Consider the following 21,059-nt stretch of genomic DNA (forward strand, 5'->3'; position numbering starts at 1 on the left):
CCCGCCATCCCAGTTCCTCCCCGTTTCCTCCCAGTAGCTGCTCTTGCAAGCTTTGGTTTTGCTCCCAGTGTTCCCAGTAATGCCATTGTCGCCCAAAATCTTCATCCCTCCCCCAGTTTCTGCCCCAATTCTCATCTCCACCCCCCATTCCCTCTTTTTGCCCACATTTTCTCCCCCAGTTCCCCTTCTTTGCCACCAGTTCTTCCCCCAATTCCCCTCATTCTCCCCTCATTCCTCCTCATTTTTCCCAAATTTTCCCACAATCCCTCCCCTTATCCCACCCCATCGTTCCCCACATTTAATTCCCTCCATCGTAACCCCCAAAATGCCCCGAAATCCCCCCATAAGTCCCCCAAAATTCTCCCAAATCCCCCCGCCAAAAATCCACCCAAATTCCCCTATTCCCACCCAAAATCCCTCAAAAATTCCCCCAAAATCTCCCTAGCCGCCCCTCAAAATCCCCCCAATTCTCCCATAATCCCACCCCAAAATCCTCCCAAAATCCCTCCAATCCCACTCTTAAATCCCCCCCATTCTCCCACCCCATTTCCCCCCACTCTTCCCCCAAAATTCCCCCCAAAAATCCCCCAAAATTCCCCCAAAAAATACCCCAAAAATTCCCCCTTCGCGGTCTCCCCCGCGCATGCGCGCTGCAGGCGCGGGAAGGAGCCGGCGGCGCGAGCAGGGCAGGCGGCGCCGTGGCTTAGTTGGTTAAAGCGCCTGTCTAGTAAACAGGAGATCCTGGGTTCGAATCCCAGCGGTGCCTTTTATCCGGGGCCGCCCCTTTTTGGCAGGGACACCCCAGTTTAGGTGGACACCCCCTGTTTAACATGGGATACACCATTGGGCGGAAAAGTCTTGAATTTTGGGTAAAAAACCCCGAATTTTGGGTGAAAAATCCTCGAATTTTACGCGTTTATTGGTTGCTTAAAACGCCTGGTTAGAGTAAATGGGAGGTCGCCGGTTCGAATCCCAGCAGTGCCTTTTACCGCGGCACCCCCTTTTTGGGGGGAGACCCCCTAATATTAAAGAGGGACAATCTATTCGAGGGGAAACCTCCGAAATTTGGGGGACAAAAACCGGATTTTGGGTGAAAAAAACCTCGAATTTTAGGGGTTTATTTGGTTAAAATACGTGATTAAAGTAAAAAGGAGGTCCCGGGTTCGAATCTCGCCGATGCCTTTTACCGGGCCCCCCCCAATTTAACGGGGGACACTCCCTGTTTAATGACGGACACTCTATTGGGGGAACCCCCGAGTTTTGGGAAAAAAACCCTCGGATTTTGGGTAAAAACCTCCGGATTTTGGGGCTTTATTTAATGCCTGATTAAAGTAAACGGGAGATGGGGATTCGAATCCCGCCGTTGGCTTTTACCGGGGCACCCCCCTTTTGGGTGGGACACCCCCAGTTTCATGCTGTATAGTTCATTGGAGAGGAAAACAACGAGTTTTGGGAAAAAACACCCGGATTTCGGGTGAAAACCCCCGAATTTTAGGGGTTTATTTCGTTGGTTAAAGCGCCTGGTTAGAGAAAACGGGAGGCGGCAGGTTCGAATCCCGCCGGTGAATTCCACGGGCACCACTTCTTTGCGCGGGGGGACACCCCCAATTTAACGGGGGACACTCAGTTTGGAAGAAAACACTGAATTTTGGGCCAAAACCCCCGATTTTTGAGTGAAAAAATCCGATTTTTTGGGGCTTATTTGGTTAAAAGTAACCAGGAGATCACCGGTTCTAATCCCGCCGGCGCCTTTTACCGGGATCCTCCTCTTTTGGGCGGGACACCCCCAATTTAGCGAGGGACACTCAATTTGGGGAGAAAATCCTGAATTTTGGACCAAAACCCCCGAATTTTGGGTGAAAAAACCCCGAAGTTTGAGTGAAAAAGCCCCGATTTTGGGGGGTTTTATTGGTTAAAGTAACCGAGAGGTCGCAGATTCGAATCCCGCCGGTGCCTTTTACCCCCGCACCCCATTTTTGGGGTGGAACACCCCCTCATTTTTGGGGGGACACTCAATCTGGGGAGAAAATCCTGAATTTTGGACCAAAACCCCCGAATTTTGGGCAAAAACCCCCGAATTTTGGGAAAAAAAACCCCGAAGTTTGAGTGAAAAAGCCCCGATTTTGGGGGGTTTTATTGGTTAAAGTAACCGAGAGGTCGCAGGTTCGAATCCCGGTGGCGCCTTTTACCCCCGCACCCCATTTTTGGGGTGGAACACCCCCTCATTTTTGGTGGGACACTCAATCTGGGGAGAAAATCCTGAATTTTGGACAAAACCCCCGAATTTTGGGTGAAAAAACCCCGAAGTTTGAGTGAAAAAGCCCCGATTTTGGGGGGTTTTATTGGTTAAAGTAACCGAGAGGTCGCAGGTTCGAATCCCGGTGGCGCCTTTTACCCCCGCACCCCATTTTTGGGGTGGAACACCCCCTCATTTTTGGGGGGACACTCAATCTGGGGAGAAAATCCTGAATTTTGGACCAAACCCCCGAGTTTTGGGAAAAAAAACCCCGAAGTTTGAGTGAAAAAGCCCCGATTTTGGGGGGTTTTATTGGTTAAAGTAACCGAGAGGTTGCAGGTTCGAATCCCGGTGGCGCCTTTTACCCCCGCACCCCATTTTTGGGGTGGAACACCCCCTCATTTTTGGGGGGACACTCAATCTGGGGAGAAAATCCTGAATTTTGGACAAAACCCCCGAATTTTGGGAAAAAAAACCCCGAAGTTTGAGTGAAAAAGCCCCGATTTTGGGGGGTTTTTTTGGTTAAAGTAACCGAGAGGTCGCAGGTTCGAATCCCGGTGGCGCCTTTTACCCCCGCACCCCATTTTTGGGGTGGAACACCCCCTCATTTTTGGTGGGACACTCAATCTGGGGAGAAAATCCTGAATTTTGGACAAAACCCCCGAATTTTGGGAAAAAAAACCCCGAAGTTTGAGTGAAAAAGCCCCGATTTTGGGGGGTTTTTTTGGTTAAAGTAACCGAGAGGTCGCAGGTTCGAATCCCGGTGGCGCCTTTTACCCCCGCACCCCATTTTTGGGGTGGAACACCCCCTCATTTTTGGGGGGACACTCAATCTGGGGAGAAAATCCTGAATTTTGGACAAAACCCCCGAATTCTGGGTGAAAAAACCCCGAAGTTTGAGTGAAAAAGCCCCGATTTTGGGGGGTTTTATTGGTTAAAGTAACCGAGAGGTCGCAGGTTCGAATCCCGCCGGTGCCTTTTACCCCCGCACCCCATTTTTGGGGTGGAACACCCCCTCATTTTTGGGGGGACACTCAATCTGGGGAGAAAATCCTGAATTTTGGACAAAACCCCCGAATTTTGGGTGAAAAAACCCCGAAGTTTGAGTGAAAAAGCCCCGATTTTGGGGGGTTTTTTTGGTTAAAGTAACCGAGAGGTCGCAGGTTCGAATCCCGCCGGCGCCTTTTGCCCCGCGCCCCATTTTTGGGGGACAATCCCCTTTTTTTGGGGTTCACCCCATTTTTTTCGGGGTGTGTACAACACACAAACACAATTTAAACCTGTAAACTCCTTTTTTTTTTGAGAGGAAAACTCCCATTTTTGGGCAAAAAAACCCGAATTTTGTGAGGCAGTTCCTGAGCTTTTTGAGGGATTTTTGGGGAGCTTTTGAGGGAATTTTTGGGGAGGTTTTGGGGGATTTTTGGGGGGATTTTGAGGGATTTTTGGGGTGATTTTGAGGATTTTTTATCGAGGTTTTGAGGGATTTTTTGGGGAGGTTTTGGGGATTTTTTGGGGAGATTTTGAGGGATTTTTGGGGGGATTTTTTGGGTGGATTTTGAGGGATTTTTTGGGGGGATTTTGGGCATTTTTTTGGGGAAGTTTTAGGGGATTTTTAGGGAGATTTTGAGGGGTTTTCTTGAGGGGATTTTGAGGGATTTTTGGGGGATGTTTTGGGGATTTTTTTGAGGAGATTTTGAGGGATTTTTGGGGGGGATTTTGAGGGATGTTTTGGGGATTTTTTGGGACGTTTTGAGGATTTTTGGGGGGATTTTGGGGGATTTTTTTTGATTTTTTGAAGGATTTTTTGGGGAGAATTTGAGGGATTTGGGGGGGATTTTTTGAGAGATTTTTTTGTTGGGATTTTGGGGATTTTTTGGGGGGATTTTTGAGGAGGTTTTGGGGGGATTTTGAGGGATTTTTTGGGGGGATTTTGGGGGTTTTTTTGGGGAAGTTTTAGGGGATTTTTTTGGGAGATTTTGAGGGATTTGGGGGGGGACTTTGAGGGATTTTTGGGGGGATTTGGGGGATTTTTTGGGGGGATTTTGGGGGATTTTTTGGGGAGGTTTTGGGGATTTTTTGGGGAGGTTTTGAGGGATTTTTGAGGGGATTTTTGGGGAAGTTTTGAGGGTATTTTTGGGGGATGTTTTGGGATTTTTTGAGGAGATTTTGAAGGATTTTTTGGGGGGATTTTGGGGATTTTTTGGGGGAAGTTTTAGGGGATATTTTGGGGAGATTTGAGGGATTTGGGGGGGATTTTGGGGAATTTTTTGGGGAGGTTTTGGGGATTTCTTGGGGAGATTTTGAGGGATTTTTTGGGGAGATTTTGAGGGATTTTTTGGGAGGTTTTGAGGATTTTGGGGGGGATTTTTTGAGAGATTTTTTGTTGGATTTTGGGGATTTTTTGGGGGGAATTTCCAGGGATTTTTGAGGAGGTTTTGGGGGGGATTTTGAAGGATTTTTTTGGGGGATTTTGGGGATTTTTTTGGGGAAGTTTTAGGGGATATTTTGGGAGATTTTGAGGGATTTTTTAGGGGGATTTTAAGGGATTTTTGGGGGGATTTCGGGATTTTTTGGGGGGATTTCGAGGGATTTTTGAGGAGGTTTTGGGGGGATTTTGAAGGATTTTTTGGGGGGATTTTGGGATTTTTTTGGGGAAGTTTTAGGGGATTTTTGGGGGGATTTTGAGGGATTTTTGGGGGGATTTGGGGAATTTTTTGGGGGGAATTTGAGGGATTTCTTGGGGGGATTTTGAAGGATTTTTGGGGGGATTTTGGGGATTTTTTGGGGGAAGTTTTGAGGGTATTTTTGGGGAGGTTTTGAGGGATTTTGGGGGATTTTGAGGGATTTTGGGGAGATTTTGGGTGAATTTTGAGGGAATTTTGGGGATTTTTGGGGAGGTTGTGAGGGTATTTTTGGGGAGGTTTGAGGGATTTTTGGGGGGGATTTTGGGGATTTTTTGGGGAAGTTTTAGGGGATTTTTTGGGGATTTTTTTGGGGGGATTTTGATGGATTTTTTGGGGAGGTTTTGGGGATTTTTTGGGGAGATTTTGTGGGATTTGTGGGGGATTTTTTGGGGGGATTTTGGGGAATTTTTTGGGGGGGTTTGGGAATTTCTTGGGGAGATTTTGAGGATTTTTGGGGATTTTTTGGGGGGATTTTTTGAGGGGATTTTGAGGGGATTTTGAGGGATTTTTGGGGATTTTTTTCGGGGAGATTTGAGGGATTTTTTTGGGATTTTTGGGGGGGAATTGTGAGGATTTTTTTGGGGGGATTTTTGGTGAATTTTTTTTTGGAGGTTTTGAGGGATTCTTTGGGGTTCAGGCGATGATCAGGGGGGTTCGGGGGACACCCCACAAGCCACTTTGTGCCTCTCGAAGAGCTCCTGCAGCCGCTGCACGTAGAGCTCGTGGTAGTGGGCGACCAACTCGGGCGAGGGGCGAGGAACCCGCGGCACCTCCAGGGGGGTCCCGACTGTTGTGGGGAAAAAATGGGGTGAACACCCCAAAAATCCCCCCTTAATCCCCCCAATCCCCCATTAAAATCCCCAAAACCCCTCAAAACCCCTAAAAACCCTTAAAATCCCCCAAAATCCCTTCAAAACCCCCCAAAATTACTCCAAATTTCCCCAAAATCCCCTTATAAAAACCCCAAAATTGCCCCCAAAATTCCCCCAAAATCCCATTCAAATGCCCTTAAAAATCCCCTCGAATCCCCTCAAATCTCCCCCAAACTCCCTCAAAAGTCGCCCCCAAAACCCCTGAAAACCCCAAAATTCCCCCCCAAAAAATTCCCCCAAAATCCACCCCTAAAATTCCCCCAAATCCCTCCCAAACTTCATCAAATCCCCCCAAATCCTCACCCAAAATCCCCTTAAAATCCCCTTTAAAACCCCTTAAAATCCCCCCAAACTCTCCCCAAAATCGCCCCCAAATCCCCCAAAAACCCCCAAAAACCCCCCTAAAATCCCCCCAAAATTCCCCAAATCCCCCAGTCCCTCCCAAAATCTCCCAAATCCCCCCAAAATCCCCTTAAAACCCCCTAAAATCCCCCCGAAACTCCCCTTAAAATCCCCCCAAGCCCCTCCCCAAAAATTCCTCAAATCCCTCCCAAATCCACCCAAAATCCCCTTAAAATCCCCCCCAAAACTCCACAAAATCACCCCAAAAATTCCCAAAAATCCCCTCAAAATCCCTTTAAAATCCCCCCAAAATCCCCTTAAAAGCCCCAAAACTCCCCCAAAATCCCCTCAAATCCCCCATAAACTCCCAAATCCCTCCCCCAAATCCACCCCAAACCCCCCAAAACCCCCCCTGAACTCCCCAAAATCCCCCCAAAATTACTCCAAACCCCCCCCAAAAATCCCTCCCAAAATCCCCCCAAAACTCCCCTTAAAATCCCCCCAAAATCCCCCCTAAACCCCCTCAAAAATCCCTTTAAATCGCCCCAAAATCCCCTTAAAATCCCCCCAAAACTCCGCAAAATCACCCCAAAAAAAACCCAAAAAAACCCCCAAAACCCCCCAAAAAGCCCAAATCCCCCCAAAACTCCACAAAATCACCCAAAAATTCCCCAAAAATCCCCTCAAAATCCCTTTAAAATCCCCCCAAAATCCCCTTAAAACCCCCCAAAATTCCCCCAATATCCCAAAATCCCCCCAAATCCCCCATAAACTCCAAATCCTCCCCCAAATCCACCCCAAACCCCCCAAAACCCCCCCTGAACTCCCCCAAATCCCCCCAAAATTACTCCAAACCCCCCCCAAAAATCCCTCCCAAAATCTCCCCAAAACTCCCCAAAAATCCCCCCAAAATCCCCCCAAAAACCCCCTCAAAAATCCCTTTAAAATCGCCCCCAAAATCCCTTAAAATCCCCCCAAAACTCCGCAAAATCACCCCAAAAAAACCCCAAAACCCCCCAAAATCCCAAATGACCCAAAATCCCCATAAAATCCCCCAAAACTCCACAAAATCACCCCAAAAAAACCCAAAAATCCCTCAAAATCCCCTTAAAATTCCCCCAATATCCCCCCAAAATCCCCCCAAATCCCCCATAAACTCCAAATCCCTCCCCCAAATCCACCCCAAACCCCCCAAAATCCCCCTGAACTCCCCCAAATCCCCCCAAAAATTACTCCAAACCCCCCAAATCTCCCCAAAACTCCCCTTAAAATCCCCCCAAAATCCCCCTAAACCCCCTCAAAATCCCCTTTAAAATCCCCCCAAAATCCCCTTAAAATCCCCCAAAACTCCGCAAAATAACCCAAAAAAAACCCAAAAAACCCCCAAAACCCCCCAAAAAGCCCAAATCCCCCCAAAACTCCGCAAAATCACCCAAAAATTCCCCAAAAATCCCTCAAAATCCCTTAAAACCCCCACAAAACCCCCCAAAACTCCCCCAATATCCCCCAAAACTCCCCCAAAATCCCCCAAAATCCCCTCAAATCCCCCATAAACTCCCAAATCCCTCCCCCAAATCCACCCCAAACCCCCCAAAATCCCCCCTAAAAGTCCCCAAATCCCCCCAAAATCTCCCCAAATCCTCCCCTAAATCCCCTTAAAATCCCCCTTAAAACCCCCTTAAAATCCCCCCAAAACTCCGCAAAATCACCCCAAAAAAACCCCAAAAAAACCCCAAAACCCCCCAAAAAGCCCAAATCCCCCCAAAAAACCCCAAATCCCCCCAAAAAAACCCCAAAACCCCCCAAAAACCCCCAAATCCCCCCAAAACTCACCCACCACGGTGAGGGGCACCCGGAAGGGCAGCACCGGGAGCCCCCCCCGGCCCCAGAACAGGCAGGGGGCGAACCCCAAAATCCTCTTGAGGCCGCGCTGGAGGCGCCGCAGCAGCGACCGCTCGGCCAGGGGGGGCTGCTGGAACGCGTCCTGCTCCCCAAAAACGTACACGGGCACCAGCGGGGCCCTGGGGGCACCCCCAAATTCAAACAGGGCTCCCCGAAATATGGGGGGGCTCCCCCAACCCTAAATCCGGGGATTGAACCCCGAAATTCGCTCCCGAACCCTCCAAACTGCGCCGTTGTAACCCCAAAAGTTTCCCCTTCCAACCCCAAATTTGTCCCCCTGAACCCCAAAATTCTGCCATTAAAACCCCCCAATTTGTCCCCCTGAACCCCAAAATTCTGCCATTAAAACCCCCAAAATTTGTCCCCCCGAACCCCAACATTGTGCCCTCAAACGCCCCAAAATTGTGTCCCTGGAACCCCCAAATTTGACTTCTGAACCCCCCCCAAAATTGTGACTTGACTTCTGAACCCCCCCCAAAATTGTGACCTTGGACCCCAAAATTTTGCCACTAAAACCCCAAAATTGCATCCCTGGAACCCCTCCAAAATTGTCCCCATGAACCCCCAAAATTTGCCCTTGGTACCGCCCCGAAAATTTGCCCTTGGACCCCAAAATTGTCCCCCTGAACCCCAAAAATTGTGACCCCAAAATTTTCCCTTTCAACCCCAAAATTGGGAGCTCGAACCCCAAAAATTGTGACCTTGGAACCCCGAAATTCTCCCCTTTCAACCCCGAATTTGGGTCACTGAAAGCCCCCAAAAATTGTCCCCCTGAACCCCAAAATTCTGCCATTAAAACCCCCAAATTTGTCCCCCTGAACCCCAAAATTCTGCCATTAAAACCCCCAAATTTGTCCCCCTGAACCCCAAAATTTTGCCATTAAAACCCCAAAATTGCGCCCTTGGAACCCTGAAATTTTCCCTTTCAACCCCAAAATTTGTCCCCCTGAACCCCAAAAATTGTGACCCCCAAATTCGCTCCCGTACCCCAAAACTGGGAGTTCGAACCCCCCCCCAAAAAAATTGTCAGCAATGAACCCCAAAATTGTCCCCTGGAACCCCAACATTTTGCCAAAATCCCCCCGGAATTATGTCCCTGGAACCCCCCCAAAATTCGGAGCTTGGACCCCAAAAATTGTCCCCCTGAACCCCAAAATTGTGACCTTGAACCCCAAAATTGTGTTCCTTAAACCCCCCAAAATTCGGAGCTTGGACCCCCAAAATTGTCCCACTGAACCCCAAAATTTTGCCATTAAAACCCCAAAATTGTGCCCTTGGAACCCTGAAATTTTCCCTTTCAACCCCAAAATTGTGCCCCTGGAACCCCAAAATTTGTCCCCCTGAACCCCAAAAACTGTGACCCCAAAATCGCTCACGAACCCCAAAATTGGGTCGCTGAAAACCCCAAAATTTTGCCCTCAAACCCCTCCAAAAATTGTCCCCCTGTACCCCAAAATTTTGCCATTAAAACCCCAAATTGTGTCCCTGGAACCCCCAAAATCGTGACCCCAAAATTTTCCCTTTCAACCCCAAATCCGGAGATTGAACCCCGAAATTCGCTCCCAAACCCCAAAATTTTGTCCTTGGAGCCCCTGAAATCTCCCCCAGATCCCCCCAAAACCCTTCAGGTCACCCCAAGACCCCTCCGTGATCCCCCCAAATCCCAAAACCCCCCCAGGACCCCAAAACCGCCCCCAAAAATCCTCCCCCAAAAAGCCTCCAGATCACCCCAAAACCGCACCAAAAATCCCCCCAAAATCACCCCAAATCCTGACAAAAATCCCCCAAAACCACCCCAAAAATCACCCCAAAAATCCCAAAACCGCCCCAAACCACCCTCCAAAAATCACCCCAAAATCACCCAAAAAACACCCAAAAAAACCACCTTAAAAACACCCAAAAACACCCAAAAATCGTCTAAAAAACACCCAAAAAAACACCCAAAACCACCCAAAAAGTACCCAAAAACCACTCAACATTGCCCAAAAGACGCCCAAAAATGCCCCGAAAACGCCCAAAAAATACCCAAAAAATACACAAAAAACGCCCCACAAAACGTCAAAGAAATGCCCCAAACCGCCCAAAAATCGCCTAAAAAACACCCAAAAACCACCCAAAAAGTGCCCAAAAAACACCCAAAAGCACCCAGAAAACACCCAAAAAATACCCAAAAACCACAAAAAATCGCCCAAAAATTGCCTAAAAAACTTCCAAAAAGTACCCAAAAAACACCCAAAAAGTACCCAAAAACCACTCAACATTGCCCAAAAAACGCCCAAAAACGGCCAAAAAACACCCAAAAATACACAAAAAACACCCCCAAAACGCCCAAAAAACACCCCAAACCCACCCAAAAAATGCCCAAAAATCGCCTAAAAAACGCCTAAAACCACCCAAAAAATGCCCAAAAAACACCCAAAAATACCCAAAAAACACCCCAAAACAGCCAAAAAACACCCAAAAAAGACCAAACACACCCCAAAAATGCCTGACAAACACCCAAGAAACACCCAAAAATCACCCAAAAAACACCCAAAAATCACCCAAAAAACGCCCAAAAAACGCTGAAAAATCACCAAAAATCCCAAATTTTCCCAAATTTTCCCAAATTTTCCCGAATTTTCCCGAATTTTCCCGGTTTCAGCCCGAATCTCACCCGTGTCTCAGCGCCGGCCGGACGAAGCCGCGGCGCTGGCGCAGGGTGACGCGGTGACGCCCCGGGGTCCCCAAACCCCCCAAACCACCCCAAAACCCCCAAATTCCCCCAAAACCTCTCCAGGTCACCCCAACACCGCCCCGAAACCACCTCAGATCTCCTCCAAAATGCCCCAAAATCGCTCAAAAACCGCCCAAAAATCACCCAAAAAACACCCAAAAACCACAAAAAAATCGCCCAAAAATTGCCTAAAAAACATCCAAAAAGTACCCAAAAAACACCCAAAAAACACCCAAAAAGTACCCAAAAAGTACCCAAAAACCACTCAACATTGCCCAAAAAACGCCCCAAAACGCCCTAAAAACACCCAAAAAATACACAAAAAACACCCCAAGACAACCAAAAAAAGCCCCAAAAACGGCCAAAAAAACGCCCAAAAATCCCCAAAAATCGTCCAAAAAACACCCAAAAAACACCCAAAAATCGCCTAAAAAACACCCAAAAACCACCCCAAAACCACCCAAAAACCACCCAAAAAATACCCAAAAACCACCCAAAAACCACCCAAAAATACCCCAAAAACGCCCATAAAACCCCCCAAAAATGCACAAAAAACGCCCCAAAAACACCCAAAAAACGCCCCAAACCCACCCAAAAATCGCCTAAAAAACACCCAAAAACCACCCAAAAAATGCCCAAAAACCACCCAAAAGCACCCAAAAAATACCCAAAGAACACCCAAAAAACACCCAAAATATGCCAAAAAACGCTCAAAAACCACTCAACATTGCCCAAAAAACGCCCAAAAACGCCCTGAAAACGCCCATAAAACACCCAAAAATACACAAAAAACACCCCAAAAACACCCAAAAAATACACAAAAAACACCCCAAAAACACCCAAAAATCGCCCAAAAATCGCCTAAAAAACACCCAAAAGCACCCAAAAACCACCCAAAAAATACCCAAAAACCACCCAAAAAACGCCCAAAAAATACCCAAAGATCACCAAAAAAATGCCTAAAAAACGCTGAAAAATCCCAAATTTCCCCAAATTTCCCCAATTTGCCCCGAATCTCACCCGTGTCTCAGCGCCAGCCGGACGAAGCCGCGGCGCTGGCGCAGGGTGACGCGGTGACGCCCCGGGGTCCCCTCGAGCGCCTCGGCCGCGCCCCCGACCACGATCAGCAGCGCCTGCGACGGCCGCGACAGCACCGAGTCCAGGCAGCGCTGGCTCACCGGGCACAGCCCTGAAACGGGGAAAAAATGGGGAAAATTGGGGAAAAAACACCCAAAAAACCCCAAAAATGGGAAAAAACCCGGTGGAAAAAGGGTTAAAATTGACCCTAAAACCCCCAAAATTACCCCCCAAAAGAGACCCCAAAATCCCCAAGTCAGTGCTACTAAAATAAATCCCAAATGTGTCAGAAATCCTAAAATATTAAAAGTAAAAAAAAAATCCCCTAAAAATCCCTTTAAAATCCCCAAAAAAACCCAAAAAATGGGGAAAAAACCCGGTGGAAAAAGGGTTAAAATTGACCCTAAAACCCTCAAAATTCCCCCCCCAAAAGAGACCCCAAAACCCCAAAATCTCCAAGTCAGTGCTACTGAAAATAAATCCCAAATGTGTCAGAAATCCTATAATATTAAAAATCCCCAAAAAACCACCAAGAAAATCCCAAAAATATCCCCAAAAAAATCCCCAAAAATGGGAAAAAACCCGGTGGAAAAAGGGTTAAAATTGACCCTAAAACCCCCAAAATTCCCCCCAAAACCCCCAAAATTCCCCCCCAAAAGAGACCCCAAATCCCCAAGTCAGTGCTACTAAAATAAATCCCAAATGTGTCAGAAATCCTAAAATATTAAAAGTCAAAAAAAATCCCCAAAAAAATCCCCACAAAAAACCCCAAAAATGGGAAAAAACCCGGTGGAAAAAGGGTTAAAATTGACCCTAAAACCCTCAAAATTCCCCCCCAAAAGAGACCCCAAAACCCCAAAACCTCCAAGTCAGTGCTACTGAAAATAAATCCCAAATGTGTCAGAAATCCTAAAATATTAAAAGTCCCAAAAAACCACCAAAAAAATCCCAAAAATATCCCCCAAAAAATCCCCAAAAATGGGAAAAAACCCGGTGAAAAAAGGGTTAAAATTGACCCTAAAACCCCCAAAATTCCCCCCAAAACCACCAAAGTTACCCCCCAAAAGAGACCCCAAATCCCCAAGTCAGTGCTACTAAAATAAATCCCAAATGTGTCAGAAATCCTAAAATATTAAAAGTCAAAAAAAATCCCCAAAAAAATCCCCACAAAAAACCCCAAAAATGGGAAAAAACCCGGTGGAAAAAGGGTTAAAATTGACCCTAAAACCCTCAAAATTCCCCCCCAAAAGAGACCCCAAAACCCCAAAACCTCCAAGTCAGTGCTACTGAAAATAAATCCCAAATGTGTCAGAAATCCTAAAATATTAAAAGTCCCAAAAAAATCCTCAAAAAAATCCCAAAAATATCCCCAAAAAAATCCCCAAAAATGGGAAAAAACCCGGTGGAAAAAGGGTTAAAATTGACCCTAAAACCCCCAAAATTCCCCCCAAAACCACCAAAGTTACCCCCCAAAAGAGACCCCAAAACCCCAAGTCAGAGCTACTAAAATAAATCCCAAATGTGTCAGAAATCCTAAAATATTAAAAGTCCCAAAAACCACCAAAAAAATAAAAAAAAAAATCCCCAAAAAACCAAAAAAAAAATCCCAAAAAAACCCCAAAAATGGGGGAAAATCCCGGTGAAAAAAGGGTTAAAATTGACCCTAAAGAGACCCCAAAACCCCAAAATCCCCAAGTCAGTCCTACTAAACATAAATCCCAAATGTGTCAGAAATCCTAAAATATTAAAAATCAAAAAAAACACCAAAAAGTCCCCCAAAATATCCCCAAATCCTATAAAAATCCTATAAAATCCTATAAAATCCTATAAAAACCCCATAAATCCCCACTGACCGGCGGCCATGGCGTACTCCCGGTAGATCGATAACCAGAACAACCCCATAAAAAACCCTCAAAAAAACCCCCAAAAAATCCCAAAAAAATCCCAAAAAAAACCCTATAGAATCCTATAAAATTCTATAAAAATCCTATAAAATTCTATAAAAATCCTATAAAAACGCTATAAAATCCCCACTGACCGGCGGCCATGGCGTACTCCCGGTACCAGGGCAGCCGGAACAGCCCCATTAAAAACCCTTAAAAAACCCCAAAAAACCCCAAAAAAATCCCCCAAAAAACCCCAAACCCTATAAAATCCCCAAAAAAATCCTATAAATTCCTATAAAAATCCGATAAAAATCCTATAAATCCCCACTGACCGGCGGCCATGGCGTACTCCCGGTACCAGGGCAGCCGGAACAGCCCCATTAAAAACCCTTAAAAAACCCCAAAAAAAACCCAAAAAATCCCATAAAACCCCCAAACCCTATAAAAACCCTCTAAAATCCTATAAAATTCTATAAAAATCCTATAAAATTCTATAAAAATCCTATAAAAACGCTATAAAATCCCCACTGACCGGCGGCCATGGCGTACTCCCGGTACAAGGGCAGCCGGAACAGCCCCATTAAAAACCCTTAAAAAACCCCAAAAAATCCCAAAAAAATCCCAAAAAAAACCCCAAACCCTATAAAATCCCCAAAAAAATCCTATAAATTCCTATAAAAATCCGATAAAAATCCTATAAATCCCCACTGACCGGCGGCCATGGCGTACTCCCGGTACAAGGGCAGCCGGAACAGCCCCATTGAAACCCCATAAAAAACCCCAAAAAAACCCAAAAAAATCCTCAAAAAATCCCATAAATCCCCCAAATCCTATAAAAACCCTATAAAATCCTATAAAATTCTATAAAGCATTATAAATTCCTATAAAAATCCCATAAAAACCCCATAAAATCCCCACTGACCGGCGGCCATGGCGTACTCCCGGTACCAGGGCAGCCGGAACAGCCCCATTGAAAACCCTTAAAAAACCCCCAAAAAAACCCCAAAAAACCCCCAAAAAATCCCCAAAAAAATCCCCCAAAAAACCCCAAATCCTATAAAATCCTATAAAACCCTATAAAAACCCTATAAAAACCCCACTGACCGGCGGCCATGGCGTACTCCCGGTACCAGGGCAGCCGGAACAGCCCCATTGAAAACCCTTAAAAAACCCCCAAAAAAAACCCAAAAAACCCCCAAAAAATCCCCAAAAAAATCCCCCAAAAAACCCCAAATCCTATAAAATCCTATAAAACCCTATAAAAACCCTATAAAAACCCCACTGACCGGCGGCCATGGCGTACTCCCGGTACAGGGGCAGCCGGAACAGCCCCTCCAGCGCTGCCAGGTTGGGGCGCAGCCCCGGGCAGGGACCCCCCGAGGGGTTGGGGTCACCCCAAAAGGGTTTGGGGTCAGGTTTGGGGTCAGGGTTGGATTTGGGGTCACCCCAAAAGGGTTTGGGGTCAGGTTTGGGGTCAGGGTTGGATTTGGGGTCACCCCAAAAGGGTTTGGGGTCGGGGTCGGGGTCAGGGGTGGATTTGGGGTCACCCCAAAAGGGTTTGGGGTCGGGGTCGGGGTCGGATTTGGGGTTGGGTTTGGGGTCAGGGTTGGATTTGGGGTCACCCCAATTGGATTTAGGGTTGGGTTTGGAGTCGGATTTGGGGTCATCCCAATTGGATTTGGGGTCATCCCAGTGGGATTTAGGGTTGGATTTGGGGTCAGGTTTGGGGTCGGGGTTGGGGTTGGGGTTGGGGTCGGATTTGGGGTCACCCCAATCAGATTTGGGGTCAGATTTAGGGTTGGATTCAAGGTCGGATTTGGGGTCACCCCAATCAGATTTGGGGTCGGATTTGGGGTCAGTCCCAGATTTGGGGTTGGATTTGGGGTCATCCCAATGGGATTTGGGGTCGGATTTGGGGTCGGGGTCGGATTTGGGGTCGGGGTTGGATTTGGGGTCACCCCAATCAGATTTGGGGTCAGTATTGGGGTCCCTTTTGGGGTCAGATTTGGGGTCGTCCCAATCAGATTTGGGGTTGAATTTGGGGTCAGACCTGGGGTCATCCCATTGGTTTTTGGGGTCCCTTTTGGGGTCAGATTTGGGGTGAATCCACTGAGATTTGGGGTCGGATTTGGGGTCGGATTTGGGGTCCCTTTTGGGGTCCCTGCCCGCGGCCCCGCAGCCGCCGGTGACGAAGGCCCCGAAGACGCCGATGCAGGAAATGCCGTGAGGGTGAGCGGGGAGGATGTAACTGCGCCCGGGGGGGAGGGGACACTCCCGGATCACCTGGGGACACCAGGGGACATTTATGGGATTTGGGGACATTGGGGACAATGGGGACATTGGGGGGATTGGGGACATTGGGGACATTGGGGACATTGGGGACAGCAGGGGACATTGGGGTTATCGGGGGGATTGGGGACATTTGGGTCATTGGGGACAGCAGGGGACATTGGGGACATTGGGGACATTTATGGGATTTGGGGACATTGGGGGGATTGGGGACATTGGGGACATTGGGGACATTGGGGACAGTGGGGTAATTGGGCGTATTGGGGACATTGGGGACATTTATGGGATTTGGGGACATTGGGGACATTGGGGACATTGAGGACATTGAGGACAGTGGGGACATTGGGGACATCGGGGTCATTGGGGGGACTGGGGACATTTGGGTCATTGGGGACATTGGGGACATCGGGGACAGTGGGGGGATTGGGGGGATTGGGGGGATTGGGGACATTTGGGGACATTGGGGACATTGGGGACATTGGGGGGATTGGGGACATCAATGGGGACATTGGGGACATTTATGGGATTTGGGGACATTGGGGACATTTGAGGGTGAGCGGGGAGGATGTAACTGCGCCCGGGGAGGGAGGGGACACTCCCGGATCATCTGGGGACATCTGGGCACATTGGGGACATCGGGGTCATTGGGGACAGTTATGGGATTTGGGGGATTTGGGCACATTGGGGACATTGGGGACTTTGGGGACATTGGGGGATTGGGGACATCAATGGGGACATTGGGGACATCAGGGGGATTGGGGACATTGGGGACATTGGGGGGATTGGGGACATTGGGGGGATTGGGGACATTGGAGACATTTATGGGATTTGGGGACATTGGGGACATTTGAGGGTGAGCGGCGAGAATGTAACTGTGGCTGGGGGAGAGGGGACACTCTCGGATCACCTGGGGACATTTGGGGACATTGGGGGGATTGGGGACATTGGGGACATTGGGGACATTTATGGGATTTGGGGACATTGGGGACATTGGGGACATTGGGGACATTAGGGACAGTGGAGGGATTGGGGACATTGGGGACATTGGGGACATTTATGGGATTTGGGGACATTGGGGACATTGGGGACATTGGGGGGATTGGGGACATCAATGGGGACATTGGGGACATTGGGGACACTGGTGACGTTGGTGTCACCGGTGCCACCGTTGCCATGGTTACCGTGATGGGGAAGTAGTCACAGAAATGGTCCCAGATGCGCCAATTCCGCAGCCAATCCCAGTGCCGGGGCCCTGGGGACATCAATGGGGACATTGGGGACATCAATGGGGACATCAATGGGGACATTGGGGACATCAATGGGGACACTGGGGACACTGGGGACACTGGGGACAGTGGGGGCATTGGGGACACTGGGGACATTGGGGACAGTGAGGACATCAATGGGGACATTGGGGACAGTGGGGACAGTGGGGACATTGGGGACATCCATGGGGGGTTGGTGGCTGCACCCCCTGCCTGTGTCCCCCCTGCTGTCCCCAATGTCCCCAATGTCCCCAAATGTCCAGGAAAGGCCCCGATCCCTCAATGTCCCCCAAGTGTCCCCAAGCCCCCAATGTCCCCAACCCCCCCCAATCCCAAACATGTCCCCAGTGTCCCCCAATGTCCCCAAATGTCCCCACAATGTCCTCAATGTCCTCGTTGTCCTTGATGTCCCCAAATCCCCCCACTGTCCCCAATGTCCCCCAATGTCCCAAATCCCAAAAACGTCCCCGATGTCCCCAATGCCCCAATCCCGAAAATGCCCCCAAATCCCCCCCATTGTCCCCAATGTCCCCCGGGTGTCCCCAATGTCCCCACTGTCCCCATTGATGTCCCCATTAATGTCTCCAACCCCCCCAATGTCCCCAACCCCCCCAATCCCCCCACTGTCCCCAGTGTCCCCAAATCCCCTGGGTGTCCCCAGTGTCCCCTCTGTCCCCAATGTCCCCATTGATGTCCCCATTGATGTCCCCAATGTCCCCACTGTCCCCAATGTCCCAAATCGCCCCAATCCCCCCAATGTCCCCAAATCCCCCAATGCCCCCACCCCCCCATGTCCCCAATGTCCCCACTGATGTCCCCATTGTCCCCAATGTCCCCAATCGCCCCAATGTCCCCACTGTCCCCAATGTCCCCATTGATGCCCCATTGATGTCCCCAATGCCCACACCCCTCCATGTCCCCACTGTCCCCATTGATGTCCCCATTGTCCCCAATGTCCCCAATGTCCCCAACGTCCCCAATATCCCCATTGTCCCCATTGTGTCCCCATTGTCCCCAATGTGTCCCCATTGTCCCCATTGTGTCCTTTTTGTCCCCACTGTCCCAAATCGCCCCAATGTCCCCAATGTCCCCAATGTCCCCAATGTCCCCAATGTCCCCACCTCTCTCTGCCCCGTGCCAGTCCCAGAGCCACCACCCCGCGTAGGTGACGGGGACGATCCAGAGCCCCAATGTCCCCAATGTCCCCATTGTGTCCCCATTGTCCCCATTGTCCCCAATGTCCCCATTGATGCCCCATTGATGTCCCCAATGCCCACACCCCTCCATGTCCCCACTGTCCCCATTGTGTCCCCACTGTCCCCAATGTCCCCAATCCCCCCAATGTCCCCAATCCCCCCAATGTCCCCAATGTCCCCAATGTCCCCAATGTCCCCATTTTGTCCCCAATGTCCCCATTGTCCCCATTGTCCCCAATGTGTCCCCATTGTCCCCAATCCCCCAATGTCTCCATTGTCCCCATTATGTCCCCAATGTCCCCATTGTCCCCAATCCCCCCATTGTCCCCAATGTCCTCAATGTCCCCAACGTCCCCAATGTCCCCACTGTCCCCACTGTCCCCTCTGTCCCCAACATCCCCAATATCCCCATTGTGTCCCCAATCCCCCCAATGTCCCCATTGTCCCCAATCCCCCCTCTGTCCCCAATGTCCCCAATGTCCCCACTGTCCCCACCTGTGTCAGCCCCGTGCCAGTCCCAGAGCCACCACCCCGCGTAGGTGACGGGGACGATCCAGAGCCCCAATGTCCCCAATGTCCCAAATGTGTCCCCAATGTCCCCATTGTCCCCAATCCCCCCAATGTCCCCAATCCCCCCTCTGTCCCCATTGTGTCCCCACTGTCCCCATTGTCCCCATTGTCCCCATTGTCCCCACTGTCCCCATTGTCCCCATTGTCCCCAATGTCCCCAATGTCCCCATTGTCCCCAATGTCCCCAATGTCCCCATTGTCCCCAACGTGTCCCCACCTGTGTCAGCCCCGTGCCAGTCCCAGAGCCACCACCCCGCGTAGGTGACGGGGACGATCCAGAGCCGCGTCCGCAGCAGCCACAGCAGCGCCAGCGCCGAGCCCGGGCCTCGTTTGCATATTCATTAGCGTTAATTAGCATACATCACCATAAATTAGCATACGGCGGCCCCGTTGCCTTTACTGTTCCCGTTCTCGTCGTTAATTAACCCCGCTCTGTTAATTGTAGCCTCCCCTTTAAGGGTTAATTTCCTCCCCCTGTCATTAATTAACACGCTCGAGCTAATTAATTCCAGGTTAATTAATTAATTATTAACGATCGTTTGAGGCTAATTAACCCCGGAGCCTTCATTAACCTCCGCTAATTGCGCCCTCTACCTTTAACCCCATCCAGATCCCCTTTCCTCATTAATTAATGCTTCTAATTAATTAACCCCGCAATTAATCTCCCCTCCACGGCTGGACCCCTTCCTCAAGGCCTTAATTACCCTCCAAACCCTTAATTAACCCTAATTAACCCGCGCTAATTAACCCCACAACCTTAATTAACCCCCCTTAATTGTGCCCTCTACCTTTAACCCATCCAGATCCCCTTTCCTCATTAATTAACGCTTCTAATTAATTAATCCCCCAATCAATTACCCCTTTAGGGCCTAAACCCCTTCCTCAAGGCCTTAATTAACCCTCTAAAGGGTTAATTACCCCCTCAGCATTAATTAAATCCATTAATTAACCCCTTAATTGCGTCCTCTACCTTTGACCCATCCAGATCCCATTTCCTCATTAATTAACGCTTCTAATTAATTAACACCGCAATTAATCCCCCCTCCACGGCTGGACCCCTTCCTCAAGGCCTTAATTAACCCTCCAAAGGGTTAATTAACCCTAATCAACCGAGCTAATTAAGGCCACTAATTGCCCCCTCTACCATTATTTAACCCCATCCAGATCCCCTTTCCTCATTAATTAACGCTTCTAGTTAATTAACCCCGCAATTAATCCCCCCTCCACGGCTGGACCCCTTCGTCAAGGCCTTAATTAACCCTTCAAACCCTTAATTAACCCTAATTAACCCGCGCTAATTAACCCCACAACTTTAATTAAAGCTCTCCGATTGTTCCCTTTAACTCCATAAAGAACCCCTTTCCTCATTAATTAACGCTTCGAATTAATTAACCCCGCAATTAATCCCCCCTCCACGGCTAGACCCCTTCCTCAAGGCCTTAATTACCCCTCCAAACCCTTAATTACCCTAATTAATCCGCGCTAATTAACCCCACAACCTTAATTAACCCGCTTAATTGCGCCCTCTACCTTTAACCCATCCAGATCCCATTTCCTCATTAATTAACGCTTCGAATTAATTAACCCCGCAATTAATCCCCCTTCCACGGCTGGACCCCTTCCTCAAGGCCTTAATTACCCTCCAAACCCTTAATTAACACTAATTAACCCGCGCTAATTACCGAGGAAGAGGAAGGTCAGCATCCACTGCGCGACGCTCAGCGCCTGCAGCGCGGAACGCAAAGTTCGCTCCATCCCTGCGCGACCGGGGGGACACAATTGGGGGTGACACCGGGGGGATCCCCCAAATTCGGGGGGAGCCCAAAAAACCCCGGGGGGGACCCCAAGAACCCGAAACCCCCCCCGGACCCCCCTTTGGTACCGGCCAGGGCGCCACGTCCCGAGCGAGCCCCGAACTTTGACCCGGGCGGGGACGGAGCCGGGAGGGGCCGGGGGGGGGAGGGGAAAAAGGGAAAAAGGGGGGGGGGGGAACCCCGAGATGGGAACCCCGAAAGGTCAGAAAA

At 49.1% G+C, this 21,059-nt stretch overlaps 1 protein-coding gene and 1 non-coding gene across 2 annotated transcripts; one reads left to right on the forward strand and one right to left on the reverse strand.

The window, feature by feature from the left end:
* The first annotated feature begins 692 nt into the window (after positions 1-692).
* Positions 693-766, forward strand: TRNAT-AGU (transfer RNA threonine (anticodon AGU)). Its single transcript has one exon. It is a non-coding gene; the product is annotated as a tRNA-Thr (tRNA).
* Positions 767-5,564: 4,798 nt separating this feature from the next.
* MOGAT3 (monoacylglycerol O-acyltransferase 3) lies at positions 5,565-20,790 on the reverse strand. Its single transcript, XM_058822937.1, has 8 exons — positions 20,718-20,790; positions 19,253-19,360; positions 17,186-17,256; positions 15,886-15,998; positions 15,002-15,114; positions 11,773-11,941; positions 7,968-8,155; positions 5,565-5,707 (listed from the first exon to the last, which is right to left on the reverse strand). The coding sequence occupies exons 1-8, from the start codon at positions 20,788-20,790 to the stop codon at positions 5,565-5,567; spliced, it is 978 nt and encodes a 325-aa protein (XP_058678920.1).
* Positions 20,791-21,059: the final 269 nt, after the last annotated feature.

Source organism: Ammospiza caudacuta, chromosome 36 (genome assembly GCF_027887145.1).
Source record: "Ammospiza caudacuta isolate bAmmCau1 chromosome 36, bAmmCau1.pri, whole genome shotgun sequence".
In the NCBI taxonomy this organism is placed as follows: domain Eukaryota; kingdom Metazoa; phylum Chordata; class Aves; order Passeriformes; family Passerellidae; genus Ammospiza; species Ammospiza caudacuta.

Coding starts and splice junctions, on each gene's coding strand:
- MOGAT3 (XM_058822937.1), bottom strand. CDS start 20,790: ATGGAGCGAACTTTGCGTTCCGCGCTGCAGGCGCTGAGCGTCGCGCAG. Junction 17,257..19,252: donor CTGGCACGGGGCTGACACAG/GTGGGGACACGT, acceptor TGATGTCCCCAG/GGCCCCGGCACTGGGATTGG. Junction 5,708..7,967: donor GGTGCCCCTCACCGTGGTGG/GTGAGTTTTGGG, acceptor TCCCCACAACAG/TCGGGACCCCCCTGGAGGTG.